The sequence below is a fragment of the Telopea speciosissima genome, chromosome 1 (assembly GCF_018873765.1).
Source record: "Telopea speciosissima isolate NSW1024214 ecotype Mountain lineage chromosome 1, Tspe_v1, whole genome shotgun sequence".
Taxonomy (NCBI): Eukaryota; Viridiplantae; Streptophyta; class Magnoliopsida; order Proteales; family Proteaceae; genus Telopea; species Telopea speciosissima.
Genome location: NC_057916.1, coordinates 27,162,042 through 27,177,075, shown reverse-complemented (window position 1 = coordinate 27,177,075; position 15,034 = coordinate 27,162,042). Strand labels below are relative to the sequence as shown.

At 36.9% G+C, this 15,034-nt stretch overlaps 1 protein-coding gene across 1 annotated transcript; it reads left to right on the top strand.

Moving 5' to 3' along the window:
- The first annotated feature begins 2,632 nt into the window (after positions 1-2,632).
- LOC122640642 (CAX-interacting protein 4-like) lies at positions 2,633-13,002 on the top strand. The gene is made up of 4 exons (XM_043833865.1): positions 2,633-2,833; positions 7,279-7,285; positions 9,130-10,143; positions 12,838-13,002. Exon 3 carries the CDS (start codon positions 9,152-9,154, stop codon positions 10,106-10,108), a length of 957 nt encoding a protein of 318 aa, XP_043689800.1. The 5' UTR covers positions 2,633-2,833; positions 7,279-7,285; positions 9,130-9,151; the 3' UTR covers positions 10,109-10,143; positions 12,838-13,002.
- The last annotated feature ends 2,032 nt before the right edge of the window (positions 13,003-15,034 follow it).

Below are 15,034 nucleotides of genomic sequence, written 5' to 3'. Positions count from 1 at the left end.
ATCTTTCCTAATTTGGTCACACATCCATATCAACATCATTATTTCTGCTACACTAAGTTTATCTACATTATGCTCCTTAACTGTCCAACATTCCACATAACATTTTTTTTTTTTTTGTAGGAATTCCGCATAGCATCATAACTAACCGTATGATTGTTCTAAATAAAATTTCCTTTAAGTTTTACAGAAATACGTCGCTCACACAACAGTCCGGATGCACCTCTCTACTTCATCCATCTTATTTTAATTGTCTGTGAAACATTATCCTTATATCACCTTCATTATTTATGATTAAGCCCATATACCTAAATAATCACTTTGCGGAATCTTTGTCTTATCAATTTTCATCAACTCATTATTTGTCCTAATGTATCTAAAATTACACACCATATACTTTGTTTTCATTCTATTTATATTAAAAACTTTTTATTTCAATGTTGATCTCTATAACTCCAATTTGGCATTAAATCCTTGTTTTTATCTCATCCACCAAAACAATATCATTAGTAAAAAGCATACATCAATGAACTTCATCTTGAATGTCTTTGATTAAATCATCCATGATAAATGCAAACAGATACGGGCTTAAAGTTGATCCTTTATGTAACCCAATTATAATTGGGAATTCAATACCTTGACCCCCTCATAGTTCTTATACTACTCACCACACCATCATACATATTTTTCTCTACATATTTACTTGAGACACTTATCTTTTTAAGTACTTACCATATTAACTTTACAAGGACTTTGTCCAAAGTTTTTTCTAGGTCAATAAAAACCATATTGAGGTCCTTCTTGCAATCTTTAAATTTTTTCACGAGCCCCCTAAGTAAATAACTCATGTCGTGAATTTTTCTGGCATAAAACCAAATTGGTTTCTATAATTGTAATTTATTGTCTAAAATCAATTTCATTAACTCTAACCCTCTCTCTCTTCCCTGATTTCTAGTATGACTCATTAGTTTTATATCTTTGTAGTTATTGAAGCTCTGAATATCACTTCTATTTTTGTAAATTGGAACATATTATTTTTCCTCCATTCATCTATCATTTTCATTGTGCTTGTAATTTTATTAAATACCTTGATTAACCAAGATAAATCACAGATTCTTGCGCCACACTTCTATTAGGATTTCATCTAGGTCTATGTTATACCTATTTTCATTCTCCCTAGAGCTTCTTTTACTTCGAGCGCCCAAATCTACGACATGTAATGTCTTGATAAGTAATGCAGTCTTCCAGGACACTATTACTCAAATTGTTTTCATTTAGTAGGTAGAAACAATCTTTCATCACTCCTTAATATCCTCATCTCTTATTCATACTTCATCATCTTCACTTCCAATACATCTAACATGGTTGAGACTCGAGATCTTTATAATTTCTTTCCCACATTTTAGTTTTTCATAGATAGCTTTTCCATTTTCTCTGGGCTAAGATTGTTATAAAGATCTTCATATTTTTTCGTTATTGTTTTCTTCAAAATATTTTAGCTTTATTTAAGAAAAATTTATACATTTCAAGATTTTTTAAATATTTATTTACCATGTTTTAAAAATAGCTTTTTTAATCTTAATGGTTACTTGAACCTCGTCATCCCACCACCAAATCTTTCTAGAAATATGACGTTTTCCTTTCAATTCTCATAAGACATTTTTAGCAACATACTTTTTTTTTGGGTCAAATAAGCAACATACATTTTTAGCAACATACTTAATACAACTAGTCATATCATTCTACATCATATTAGTATCTCCCTCAAAGTCACACATTCCTTATTTGACAATTTTATTAGTAAACAATTTCAAGGTATCTATCTCAGTTTAAGTTCCATCCCCATATTTTAGGGCAAATAAGTTCATATTTCTTACAATTGTGCGTTATGATGCCTCGATCAGAAAACAGAAAACATTTTTCTTAGTAATTATTAAATAATTGCCATTCATACCTCTTATGAAATCAACCTCTTACCTTATAGTGTTTTCGGGTTTAAAAAATTCCTTTTATTTCCATGTTTCTGTTTTTTAGGATAAAATTCTCAGTACTGAGGTGCAGGGTGCACCCAGGTACATGATGGTGGGCAAAATGATTGGCCCACTCCCTTGAATGTCCAAAATTCCTTCCTTGTTCTGCACCATGTGTCTGGGCACAGCCTGCAACTAGATGCGCTTAGACAAAAACGTGCACTTTTTTTTTTTAATATTTTATAAATCCGCAACCCACTCGGTTAATTCTAGTTGTTTAGCAGGGTCCATTTTGACGACTAATAACCAACAATAAACAAGTAACAGAGGTGATCGTGCTATGCATGACCGTTGAAGGCAGCACTTTTCATACTTCATTTGGCCTACGAGTCCAGATATCAGTGGGGACTGATCCAAGATCCGGTCCCGATCGAGATCTGGGTCGGAAATTGATTGGAAAATCCTAGAATCGGGCCTGTAGATACCGAATCGGTCAAAAGTGGGATTGTCAGAAATCAGATCCGATTTTTAAATCCCTAAACCGTTCCAAAGAGGTGCTAGTAGTTGTATGCTGATTTTAATTTTATAATATTAATGCGCATGATTTAAAGTCTGAATCTCTCACAATTTTACTTTGGGCTCCAACCCCCGTCGTCTCGCTGTCGATCATATTCCTATTGAATCTTTCGTTCTGAAAGTGTTTACAGAGTCTTCTGTGTGATCCATTCTTCTTGACATCCTCAACCCTATCCCTCTTTTTTTGAGTCATCAATCAACTCCGCTTCGTTTTGACGGGAGAATCGCATCATCGAATTATCGAACTGAAACTTTGTACGGTGTGACAGACAGATCCATTGTTGAATCCTGTGATCGGTGAGTTTGTTGAATCCGTCTCTCTCTCTTTGTTCTAATATTATTGAAACCCTAGAAACCAAGATCGGTTCGTGGATTATGCTTTTATTTTTCCTTTTTTCATGGATCGGTAGGCAAGTCGGTCGGTTGACCTTATTTGCGTCTTCCTTGAAATTGTTTTCCTCTTTTGTTAATTTAGGTCATCAAACTAGTCCTAAAATAGTTTCGATTACATGCCGTTAATTTCTCTTTATTATTTAAATTTCTCTGGTTATTCGGTATAATCTTTGCTAAATAGAAATCAAAATCAAAATAAATAAAAGTCTAAAATTCTGAACGCACCATTTTGATGTAGATATGGGATGTAAAGTTTATCCTCATAAAATAACTATGAGTGACACAGAAACAGAGACTGATCCGATTTACTTTTCTTTGAGTTATTGTTTTTATAAAAAATATCTATATTTATTTATGGGGTTTTAGAGCAGATACCAATGTTACAAATTGCTGTAATTCACTATTGAAAGACCAAATCCTTGGGTAAAAATAGCTCTTGGCTCAGTGAGGAGCTCTGTTTTTGAGTCAGAAATCGGTTGTGTACTTCATTTCTGATGAACATGTGTTTATAAACGAAAGCGAGGAATCGAACAGGAGGATTCGCAGAGAGGAGGACCCTAACTTTTTTGCTGGGTTTTCTTGTCTGGTCTCTGTTTCTCCTCTAATCACTTCCCTTTCCTTCTGAAATCCCTCTCCAACCTCCAATATTCCACCACAAAAATTGGAATTCCCTTTCTTTCTTTTTGAATCCTTAGTTTAGGTAAAGCAACTCCAAATCACCCCTTCCCTGTAAAAGTTGGAATTTTACTCAACCCCCAACCGTAATCAGTCATTAGCTTATTTTTTTGGCCTCTGGATGTGGTTAATGTAGAGAGACTTCAATGGCTGGTTTAAGAAGACAAAATCATTTCAATGGCAAGTTTTGTGCATAACACAGTTTTCGACTAACAGTAGGTAATATTGTGGAGTGGAAAGGATGTGCTTCAGATTAGGGCAAGAGTGACAAGGCGCCACCACCAGATAGTCAGGATTAAACCGATGTTCTACAGTGCATTTTGCTTTCAAGGATGTGAGCCATTCCTCTTTAATTTCAGGAGCTTAATCAACAGCTGAGATTTGGGTTTTGTTTCTCTTTTGGCATGCTGTTCGTTGGTTTTATTTCAGATTAGTTATGTTTTTGGCTTGAGATAGAATATAATGTACTGTACAAAGTTGAAATCTCCTGAATTTTTGATCTGCTATAGTGTGTAGGAAACCGTCCATTTATGTACAAATCTGTTTCTGAGTTTCATCAGAAATAATGTCTTCCCACTGTCATCTGGATCTGGCACTCTGGAGTGGCATAGAATTCCATTTATCTTCATTCCCACTGATGGGGAAAAGAAATGATAATTCATTGCTGACCTGAGGAATACCAGCTTCATCCTCCCCTCCAAAGTCAACTGTTGTATTATAGCTTACCATCTCTCGTTACTCAAATCCGTTGCTGAAGACAATTCCATTTAAACACTTGTCCTCAGAATAAACAGGTCAAACTTGTAATGCAAATGATGTATCGGCCTAGACAACTTTCCTTTGGAATTACCATAGAGAAAGGTTAAACATGATCACAAACATGTAGGAGTATTGGCTGAGACATTATTGTAACCTGAAGATAAATTTACACATTAACTGCCATGCAAATTGATTTGATGAAACTTGGTTTTGACAGATTCAACAACCTTAACCATAAACACAATTTTTTTGTTGTCGAAATGAAAATTCAGTCTCTTATGCTTTTGTCATGGGTAGTACGCATATTGGCTCCGTTTGGTTGCAAGGGGAAATAAAGGGAAGGAAAGTGAAAAATTTTAACTTGAAGGAAACTTTTGTAATCATTACCCCATGTGACTATATCACTAACTCCAAATCATTCCATATTTGGTTATTAAATTTCACTTTACTTTGCATCCAATTTCCTTTGGTTTAAAAAGTAAAATAAAAACCACATGTAAAATGTATCATTACTAAATATGGTATGGAATTTAAGTAGTTTATACAATTACATGGGGTAATCATTACAAAAGTTTCTTTTTAAGGTTTGAAAATTTTCACTTCCCTTCCCTTTAATTCCCCTTGCAACCAAATGTAGCCATTGTTCATAATTTTGGTAAGGATATGCTGAATTTTGTTTTCTTTCCCCATTTGGACTACAAACCATGTCTTTTTGGTTCTTGAAATACTTTCTTTCTGAGTAACTTTAGGAATTTGGATCTATGTGATATTTTGCCCGACTCCCTGTTGATCTAGTGTTTGTCTTTGAGTTCTGTAGGGAATTAATCTATCATTTTCTTGAAATTCGGGTCGAGGAAGAATAATAGGGAAATACTCTATTGTTGTTGGACTTATTATTCAAGGAAAGAATAGTATCAGTATATTTCTTAGTGTTCTGGTTTCTTCTCTACGGACTAAACTTTAAGCTCATAATTTAGGAACTCAAACTGGGACAAAATTGTGTATAAGTATTGTAATCTATTGAAATCTGGAACGATTGGTTATTACTCTTCTTCATTGGGAAAGAGAATCTCAACTGTAGAGCTCAGTCAGTTCCAAACTTCCAATTTCATCATGGTCCATTCACTGCTGGCTTAGGTTATAAACCTCTGCTTTCATTTGATTAGAAGAAATAGATATCAATTTGCAGAAGTCACAGATTTTTTTATTTGGAATGCTGAGCTGATCCTGTTGACCCAGTTACAGATATGGATACGTCCAGACACTAAAAGAATGTATATAGATTTTTTTTTTAAAAAAAAAATCTGCTTGCAGAATTGACTAATGGTAATATGCCCTGATGGGTGCTTAGTTAGATTTAGATGAGATACAACAGCTCTTATCATATCATGTATGGCGTAGCACCTTCTCTCCCCACACTAATTGGGATCAGGAATCTTGAAGAATATATAGAGAAGGTAGTATTATGTGGTTTTGGGTTAAAGGATGGAAATGCAATTTTTTGAAATCACTATTTGAAAGAAACATTAATTGAGGGAAACTTGGTGTGGAGGTGTTGAAGTTCAAGCAGCCATTAAGGGTAAGAAATCCTGGTTTAAAACTTGGCAAAGGACTAAGGATGAAGGAAAATTAACAAAAAGGGTATAAATTTGCTTGAAATGACTAAGAAGATTCTAGGGAAAGCAATGGCTAAGAAATATGAGGAACTCTATAACAATTTAGGCACAAAGGGGGGTTAAAAAGATATCTATAAACTAGCTAAGATAGGGAAAGGAAGAGCAGAGATTTCAATCATATTAGATGCATTAAAATTGAAGATAATAATGTGTTAATAAGTGATGAGGAGAATAAAGAGAGTTGGAAAAATTATTTTGACAACTTAATGAAAACAATACAAGTAATAGTATTTTAGAAGGTTGTAATAACAATAAAAAAAACCCACAAATTTTAGATATATACAGAAAATTAGGGTGCCTAAAGTAAAGAACTTTAAAAAAGATGAAATAGGTAATGCAGTAGGTCAGATGGTATCCCAACAAAGGTGTGGAAGAGTTTAGGAATTAGTAGAATAATTTGGCTAACCAAGTTTTTAATAAGATTATGATCCCAAGAAAAATGCTAAATGAATGGAAGAGGACCATTGTGGTTCCGATTTATATAAATAAAGGTGTTATATAAAGTTGTAATAACTGTAGGGGAATAAAACTTATGAGTCATGCTATGAACTTATGGGAGAGAGTAATTGGAACCTACGTGAGACAAGAAACTAATATTTTAGATAATGTAAGAAGGATCTCTATATGGTTTTTATTGACATAGAAAAAGCTTATGATAGTCTCCCTACGGAATTAATTTGGCAAGTGTTCAAGAAGAAAAGTGTTTCTTGTTAATATGTATACTGGTGTAGTGACTAGTGTCAGAGCAGTGAAGGGGGGGGGGGGAGGGTATTGAATTCCCAATCTCAATTACAATTGGAGTACATCAAGGATTAGCTTTAACCCTGTATTTGTTTACACTAATTATAGACGAGCAAATTAGAAACATTCAGGATCAGATCCGCTGGTGTATGTTTTTTTGTTGATATTGTTTTGGTTGCTGAAACAAAAGGAGGCATAAATGTGAAGTTGGAATTATGGAGATCAACCTTATAGGAAAAGATTGGGTCGAATAAAGAATGTGATCCTATTGCATACGTTATGCATGAATGAAAAAGGTTTTAAGATAAGTAAAACAAAATCAGAGTACATGGCGTATAACTTTAGTAACAATAGGATGAAATTGGGGTGGTGAAAATTGATGTAGGGAGATATTGCCAAGTGAAAATTTTAGGTACTTAGGTTCAATCATAAATAAAGGATGAGAAATAGATGGTGATATTGCATAAAGAATCAGAATTGGGTTGATGAAGTGGAGGGGTTCTTCTGGAGTGTTGTGTGATCGATGTATTCTTTTAAAATTCAAAGGAAAAATTTGTAGGACAGTTATACAACCTGCAATGATGTATGGATAATGATGAACGAATTAGAGCTAATTAAGGAGTAGCTGATGTAGTCAAAACATGAAGAAGAAAAGACCAAAAAACTGTTCACGTTACGGTTCACATGAACAGTGTCACAGCCCCATATTTGCCTTGGTGGTAATGTTACTAGGAGATCCTGTGGGGCCTAAGACCAGATTGCATGGAGGCCTTACTAGAAGATTCAATTTTGTCTATGCATGGGGGATTTAGGAGTTCAGTTTTGTTTCTATTTTAGAATTATTCTCTTAGATATTTTGTGGTTATCTATTAAGTAACCTTAGCTTAGTTTAGTTTCTAATTTCAGATTTAGAAAGTAGGCTTTAGTTTCTATTTTCTGTTTGTTTCCTTTTCTTGTAAGTTTCTAATTTTCTCTTTACTTGTAAGGCAAGCAATAGCTGCCCATAAATATGTATGAACTCTTAGGAGCCCCCCCCCCCCCCCCCAAATGATTATGTTGATAAATGAGAATATGGTTTGAGCATTACTATTGTCCTGGCGAGAGGATGAAGGGTTGGTGAGAGCCGAAACCCTATCCCCCTTATTTTCTATCTTTCTATCTCTTTCTTCTTCATTATCTCCCTATTCCCAATTGAGCCTACTTTCCCTGTTGCTTGAGACTGTCATTGAGTGCTGCTGCAGCGTCTGAGAAGGACCAGAAGACAACCCAAACAACTGCTGAAGTTGTTGTTGCTAATCAGAGGACAATGAAGCCATCTACACACCTGTGGTTGCACCTCCTCCTAACTTCCTGCTGCTGCAATCGAAGGAGTTAATCTTAGCATCCTTTCCTCCATCAACAGTGATATTTGTAGGACTGATTCAGACCCTCAAGAGGTCCACTCGATGGTGCTTGCCTTCCCCAACTGCTGGCCAGATTGCCCTCTGCACTAAACCTTCTATTTTTAAGTCATCTTCATATCACAGCCTTTAGCCATCAGCATTGGCTGTAATTTGGAGCACAGAGCCTGATCAACATCACCTCCACTCGACCTAACTTTGGTGAAGTTCTGTTTGCTGGTTTGATCTTTACCTCCTGAGTTATTAACTCTGATTTTATTTCTATTTTGAAGTTCTGCTGCAACCTGTCATCGATCCTACTGTAGAGTGGTTCTTAGTTGAACCTCTTCTACATTAGTAGCTCCAATATATTTGAGGAGGCATGGACATGTGCAATGAAGGTCTTAAATGCTCCAGGACGGAGAGGTGATTTAATTCAGATTGAAGGAGCTAAAAGAGTCAGGGACTCAGGGGTAGACTTAAAATGACACTAGGAGAAGTGGTAAGGAAAGACATGCATAGTTTAGGACTAGTAACAAGTATGGCTTTGAATAGAGCTGGTTGGGAAAAAAAGATCCTTGTAGCCGACCCCATTTAGTTGGAATAAGGCTGAGTTGAGTTGAGTTGATTATCCAAACAGTGCCTTGAAGCCATCCGAAATGCATCTTGCGTCTTATTGTCTCCGTGCTTGACTTTGTTTTCTGCATTTATAGCTATAGTTCATGTACCTGAAGTTCAATGCGATCTTTTTGTTTGAGAGTAAGCAAAGTTTTTATGTAGTAGAAGGGACTTATTCTGATATTGTAAAATTAGTTAACTTAAGAATAATATTTCCTCCATTTTTGCTCCTCTTTTAGTTTCATGTCTATTTGGTAGAAGGCTATACAATGATACCAAAATTCTGTTTTGTTCATATATCTTTTTATGTGGATCTGACATCTTCTTTACTCACTTTGTTTCCAGTGCTGGATATTCAAATTCCAAAATGCCAGCCACAGCAGGTCGTGTTCGCATGCCTGCGAACAATCGAGTTCACAGTAGTGCAGCCCTCCAAACCCATGGTATCTGGCAAAGTGCCATAGGTTATGATCCTTATGCTCCCAACAAGGATGATTCGAAGCAGTCATCCCATCAGAAGTCTAATTCTGAACCTGAGGCTGAGAATGCATATGCTAGCTTTCAAGGTCTTCTTGCCCTGGCCCGTATAACTGGTTCCAATGCTGATGAAGCCCGGGGGGCCTGCAAGAAGTGCGGTCGTGTCGGCCACCTCACATTTCAATGCCGAAATTTTCTTACTGTAAAGGAAGATGCAAAAGACAAGGATCCTGTTTCTGTCCAGGCTGCCGATGCATCAGGAATGGATAGATTGAAGGCAAGTGGAGGAAAGATGGAGAACAAAGCTCCTGCTGAGAGCTCTGAAGCAAGCTCGGAGGTGGAGGATGAAACTGAGAGTTCTGATTCCGATGCGGATTCAGAGATTGAGAGGATAATTGCTAGGCGGTATGGGAAAAAGGGTGGCAGCAAGGTGAGGTCTTCGAGTAAGAAGGAGGAGGCATTAGAGGAAAGTGGATCAGACTCTGAAGATAGGAGGAAGAGAGGTAGATCAAGGAGGAGGAGGAATAGTCGCAAGAGAAGGGATGGTGATTCTGATGATGAAGATGAAAGTGATCAGAAGAGGAAGAAGGACAAGAGGAGGAGAGGGCATGACTCATTGGTTGAAGAGGCTGAACGTCATGCACGTCATAGAAAGAGTAGGAAGGAGAAAAGGAGGAGGAGAAGTCATCATCACTCTGGTGATTCATCTGAGTCTGAAGAGTCTGACAGAAGTCGCAAGAGAAAGAGCAGGAAGGCAAGGTCACTCTCGGATTCTGATTTCAGTGACTTGGACGATTCACGGGTTGGCAGGGGCACAAAGCCTTCTGAGAAGAGGAACAAGAACTAGAAACCTCTAGTCAAGATGTTGTTTGCGTTTATGAGGTAGTATCATCTTACTATTTACATGAACTTTGCTTATCTTTCTGGTGCATGTTATTTTGCTGGAAAAAAGGAACTGGAAAAATTATTGCTTGTTTGTTTTATGATACCTTGTGACTTGTGCCATTTATCTGTGTCTTCCTGTAATTTGATTTTTATCTTTCATCTTAATCATTTCAAGTCTTGTAGCTCTTCTTGTCATTCATCACCACATTACACATTTTAATTTATTTATGTTTTGTTCTACTTTATAGTCCATTTATCATTTGTTGTATGCTTAATGAGAAATGACAAAATTGATTCACTATTATCTGAATAACATGACCTCTTAGGCTCTTGCACTCATTCTTAGTAGGTTTTATAGGACAGTTATAAACACTCGTAGTGTGTTTGAAGTGAGAATATTGAGATGGATGGGTGGTAAACTAAAAAAGATAAAATAAGGAATGAACAAATTAGGCTAATTTAGGAGTAGCTCCAATACATGATAAGCTGAGAGAATGTCATTTGAGGTGGTGCAAACATGTACAATGGAGGCTTCTGAATGCTCCAATATGGAGCAATGATGTGATTCAGATTAGAGGAGCTTAAAGAGCTAGGGGTAGGCCTAAAATGATCCTAGAAGAAGTGGTCAAGGACTTGCATACTTAGGCATAGTAACAATTATGTCTTTGAATAGAGCTAATTGGTGAAAGAAACCCTATTTAGTTGGTACTTGGTATAAGGTTGAGTTGAGACATGCAGAAACTTCACTTAGTGATAGGTAATGCTCATTTTGTGGAAAGATGTGAGGACTTATAATCTACTCCATGCAGGGCAGTCATTTATCAAAAGGGGCTCAAATTTAGTAAATTCTAGCAAAAATACTGTTCATATTGGGTAGTTCAGTAGGATTTATTGTTAGTCTTGTTTGACTAGCATCAGGGTTAATTATATCAATTCCGTATTCTACAAGTGAGGGATCTCCTGGGAATTGACATGAAACTGGGGTGCCTTTTTTGGGTACAGGGAAATGAGAAGTGACATGATTGTTTTTGCTTCCATGAAATGTTACATCTACCGTCTCCCCCACTCGTGACACCTTTTCGGTCTATTTCTTCGGACCAAGGGACACGCTTTCTGGGTTTGCTGCTGCTTCTGCTTCCTTTCTAATTTTTTTATTGGGTAAAGGTTCTCTGAGCAAGCGGCATAGGGGAGCACATGAACAAGGAGTGACGTAACGGTTTCGTGCATGGGTAGGCAGAGAGGTCATTTCATGTGAGGAGGAGAGAGATAGAAAGAGAGGGTGCTGTGCAGTCGGCTCAGAGAACCTTTTCCCTTTTTTATTTTGGTTTTCCATTTGAACCTTTGCCTCTCTCAGAAGTCTGATTTTTTAAGCCAGACTGTATAGCAAACTGCTGAGCTGGTTACCGTTTTGACTTTATTTAAACTCTACTACTATTCAAGTTCAAAACTGAGGCCAAAACCTTACCAGAGAGGGCAACTATGTCTGAAATCATAGACAACGATGAAACCCTAGCACCATTGATATTTGCTAAAACTCGCAGATAGACTACATCTCTACCCACAATTTTCATATAGGCTTCGTTTGGTTGCAAGGGGAATTAAAGGGAAGGGAAGTGAAATTTTTAAACCTAAAAGGGAAACTTTACCCCATGTGACTCTATCACTAAGTCTAAATCATTCCATATTTGGTTATTAAATTTCACTTTACTATGCAACCATTTCCCTTTGGTTTAAAAAGTAAAATAAATAGTACATGTAAAATGTATCATTACTAAATATGGTAAGAAATTTAAGTAGTTTATACAATCGCATGGTATTATGCTTACAAAATTTTCTTTTTTAGGTTTCAAAATATTTCACTTTCCTTCCCTTTAATTTCCCTTGCAACCAAACGTAGCCATAAGGAGTTCATTTCGCACTGCAAAACTTGGGGTAAATTTTTGTCATGTTGATACAATTTCTGTATTGATTTCACCCTTTGAATGGTGGATATTATGGGCCTACTAGGGTGACAAATTATGGGAGTGTGACATTCTTCACAATGTTGGAGGTTGGTACATACAGGCATTGGTGTATATTGTGGCATTGATTTAGAGTGACATCTTACCACATGGAAAAACTCCTCAATTTTTAAATTTTGGATACGATATCCATAGTAGTGGTAACTGATTGTCACTGGATTGTCAGCTTCAGATATTAAAAAGGAAGACCCAGACAGAACACAGATCTGCCTCTCTTGTTTGTGCTCTTTAAGCAAATCAGTCAGCAGTGTCCTTTGTCAGAAGTTAAAAACAATCCAAATGGTTAGGGACTTCCACACTGCTTGGACTACTTGAATTTTTTTTAAAGCAGTGACAATGCCCTGTGCTTTGGGAAACCGAAGATTCATCTTCAGCAGTCTAGAACATACTTCATCCTTTTCATTATTGATTTATGTGGTGCATTCCTTTTCTGTAGTCGGTTCTTCGATAGGGTTGGGGTGGCGAGGAATACACAATAAAATTGTCATATTGTTGACTGTTTTCGTGATTATAAATTTTTCTTTTGTTATATTGTGTGATTGATTCACATATGCGTGCATACTGATAAAGGTGGTTCAGGTTTTCCTTTTGCAGAAGCCTGTGTATGTGCAATGGGCCTAATGCTAAATGGGTAAATCACTGGCTGACGAATTTGTTGCCCTTTTTGCAGGTTTTTAAGTCACGAGGTTATGAACCTTGGGTTTGATTCTACTGAATGATTACCGAATCAGTGTGGAACTGGAATGAACCAATGTGTGTTTTGAATAAATTAAAACTCCATTCAAGTGGAAATTGGAATTTATGTGTTCGTGTATGAACGTTGTTTGAAATTGGCTCTTGGAATGTAAAAATGTTCATGTTGATATGAGTGATTGATTCCTTGAGTGTATTTTCTTTATCAGCTTTATTCGCAGTTTCGGAAATGAATTTCTTTTTAAAAGGGTCCTTTGTAATTGAAAAATGCCGCCATTCCGTGACCACCCTGTTTTTCTTGCTAAAATGTAAGCGATGAAAGAGAACACTTCTTGGACACGTTTGGTGCAAAAGGACCCCTGTACCTCCATGGAAAGGCAGAAAATCCCGAAGGTGCGCCTGTCATTTTGCATGCGTAGATTGCGTTCTTTATTCGTAATAAATTTGAATAAATTACATGGATACATAATAAAGTCTACCTTAAGAGCAAAACTAGAAAGTGGTTATTCAAGAGAAAAAATAGCAAGAGTTAACCACTTTCAACATCGCCATCAAATAGTTTACCACCGGTAGCATTTATAAGCAAATTCCTCTTTCTAGCGTATTCTTGTTCCTTCAAAAGGTTTGTTACCAGCTTTCTGTCATATTTAGTAGCTTCTCTTTCCTTCTGCCAAAAAAATACACCATTATGCAGCCTGCTGCACCTAATTCCTTCTCTTGTGTCTTATGAGCCATCAAAATTTGGAATAATTGTCCCATCTGAATTATAGCACGCTTACTCCCAGAAGTCGACTGGCAATTCTTGGATCATCTTATGTGGCTGTAAATCAGAAATAACATCGAAATCCCAATCTATAATTATTTGTTGTGTTATGCACATGGTTCTAAGTACCGGTATCATACCGGTTTTGTATGTAGCCAATTTTGATATTGTGTCGATACTGTATCAGTGACACGGTACGGACAAAGGGTAAAATGGTCAGTAAATCCATTTTTTAAGGAGTTTCAAGGATAATTTTGTCTATATGATTGATTCATTTTGATACAGTATCGGTATTGTATCGGTTTTGCAAGTGATCGATACCCGATCCGATTCAGTGCACTAGAACCATGGTTATGCAACAAGGCAAACCTACTTTTTTGGGTAGTTATCCATGTAACAATGGAAGGTGATGTTTTCGAAAATAACAAGATAAATCCGATCCATCTATTTTTATGGTTTTTTTTTAAAATTCTAAACCTTCTATTCTCGCTCAGAGTTGGGAGAGCATTGTATCATTGTATGGTAATGTCTAGAGTACTGGTACACATAAATGGATATACACGGGATGTGTATCGATACAATAGGGGTATTTGATTAAATAAGATTGTAAAATTTGACACATGACTAATCTAGGTCATGTCTTCTCTATCCATTGCTGAAATGGAAATATCATTTGTCCATGCAACTAAATAAATGTGCTGTAAAATTTGGAGATATGACAGACTTCAACGACGATAATAATTTACTATTTTCTTACCCAATTAAAGACATCATTAGAGAAAATAATTTTGGTTCAATCCAACCAAGCTTGTAGCCATTTGACAGTGACCTTGACAAAGCGGACTACCGCATTACAAACAAATAGAGGTGGGAGTTAACCATGATATGGATTATTCAATTAGGGAAAGCACCTCTTGCATTGAGCTCCTCTCGAGGGACCCCAACGTCTATGGAGTGTTCAGGGGGCATACAACGGCTGATTGGCACACATGGAGATGTGTGCGGCACAACCCAGTAGTTGGATGTCCCATGGCTCTCCGAGGAGCCGGATCCCTCTAAGCGTGATGGTGACTCCAATACATTAGGACACCAGCCGAAGTGTCTAATGCTTAAAGTGACTAAATCCAAGGAAGAGGTCGCAGGTTCGACTCCCCCGCATCAGATGTTAGACATCCTTATTTCCCCTGACCGCCTCTTCTCTTGGCTGCCACCTCTACTAACCTATGGGCTCTTGGTAGGATCTCTTTCCCCCCTCCCTCCCACGGCACCCCCTTAAAAAAGAGGAGAGATTAGTCCAGAGACCAGTCATATCGTCAAAGTCAATGTGGACGAAAAGATTCTTTCTTCATGCAGTTGGCGGAGAACTTTCTCCTTCACTCTTTGAATCGGAAACCACCTAAAAGCTTGAAAA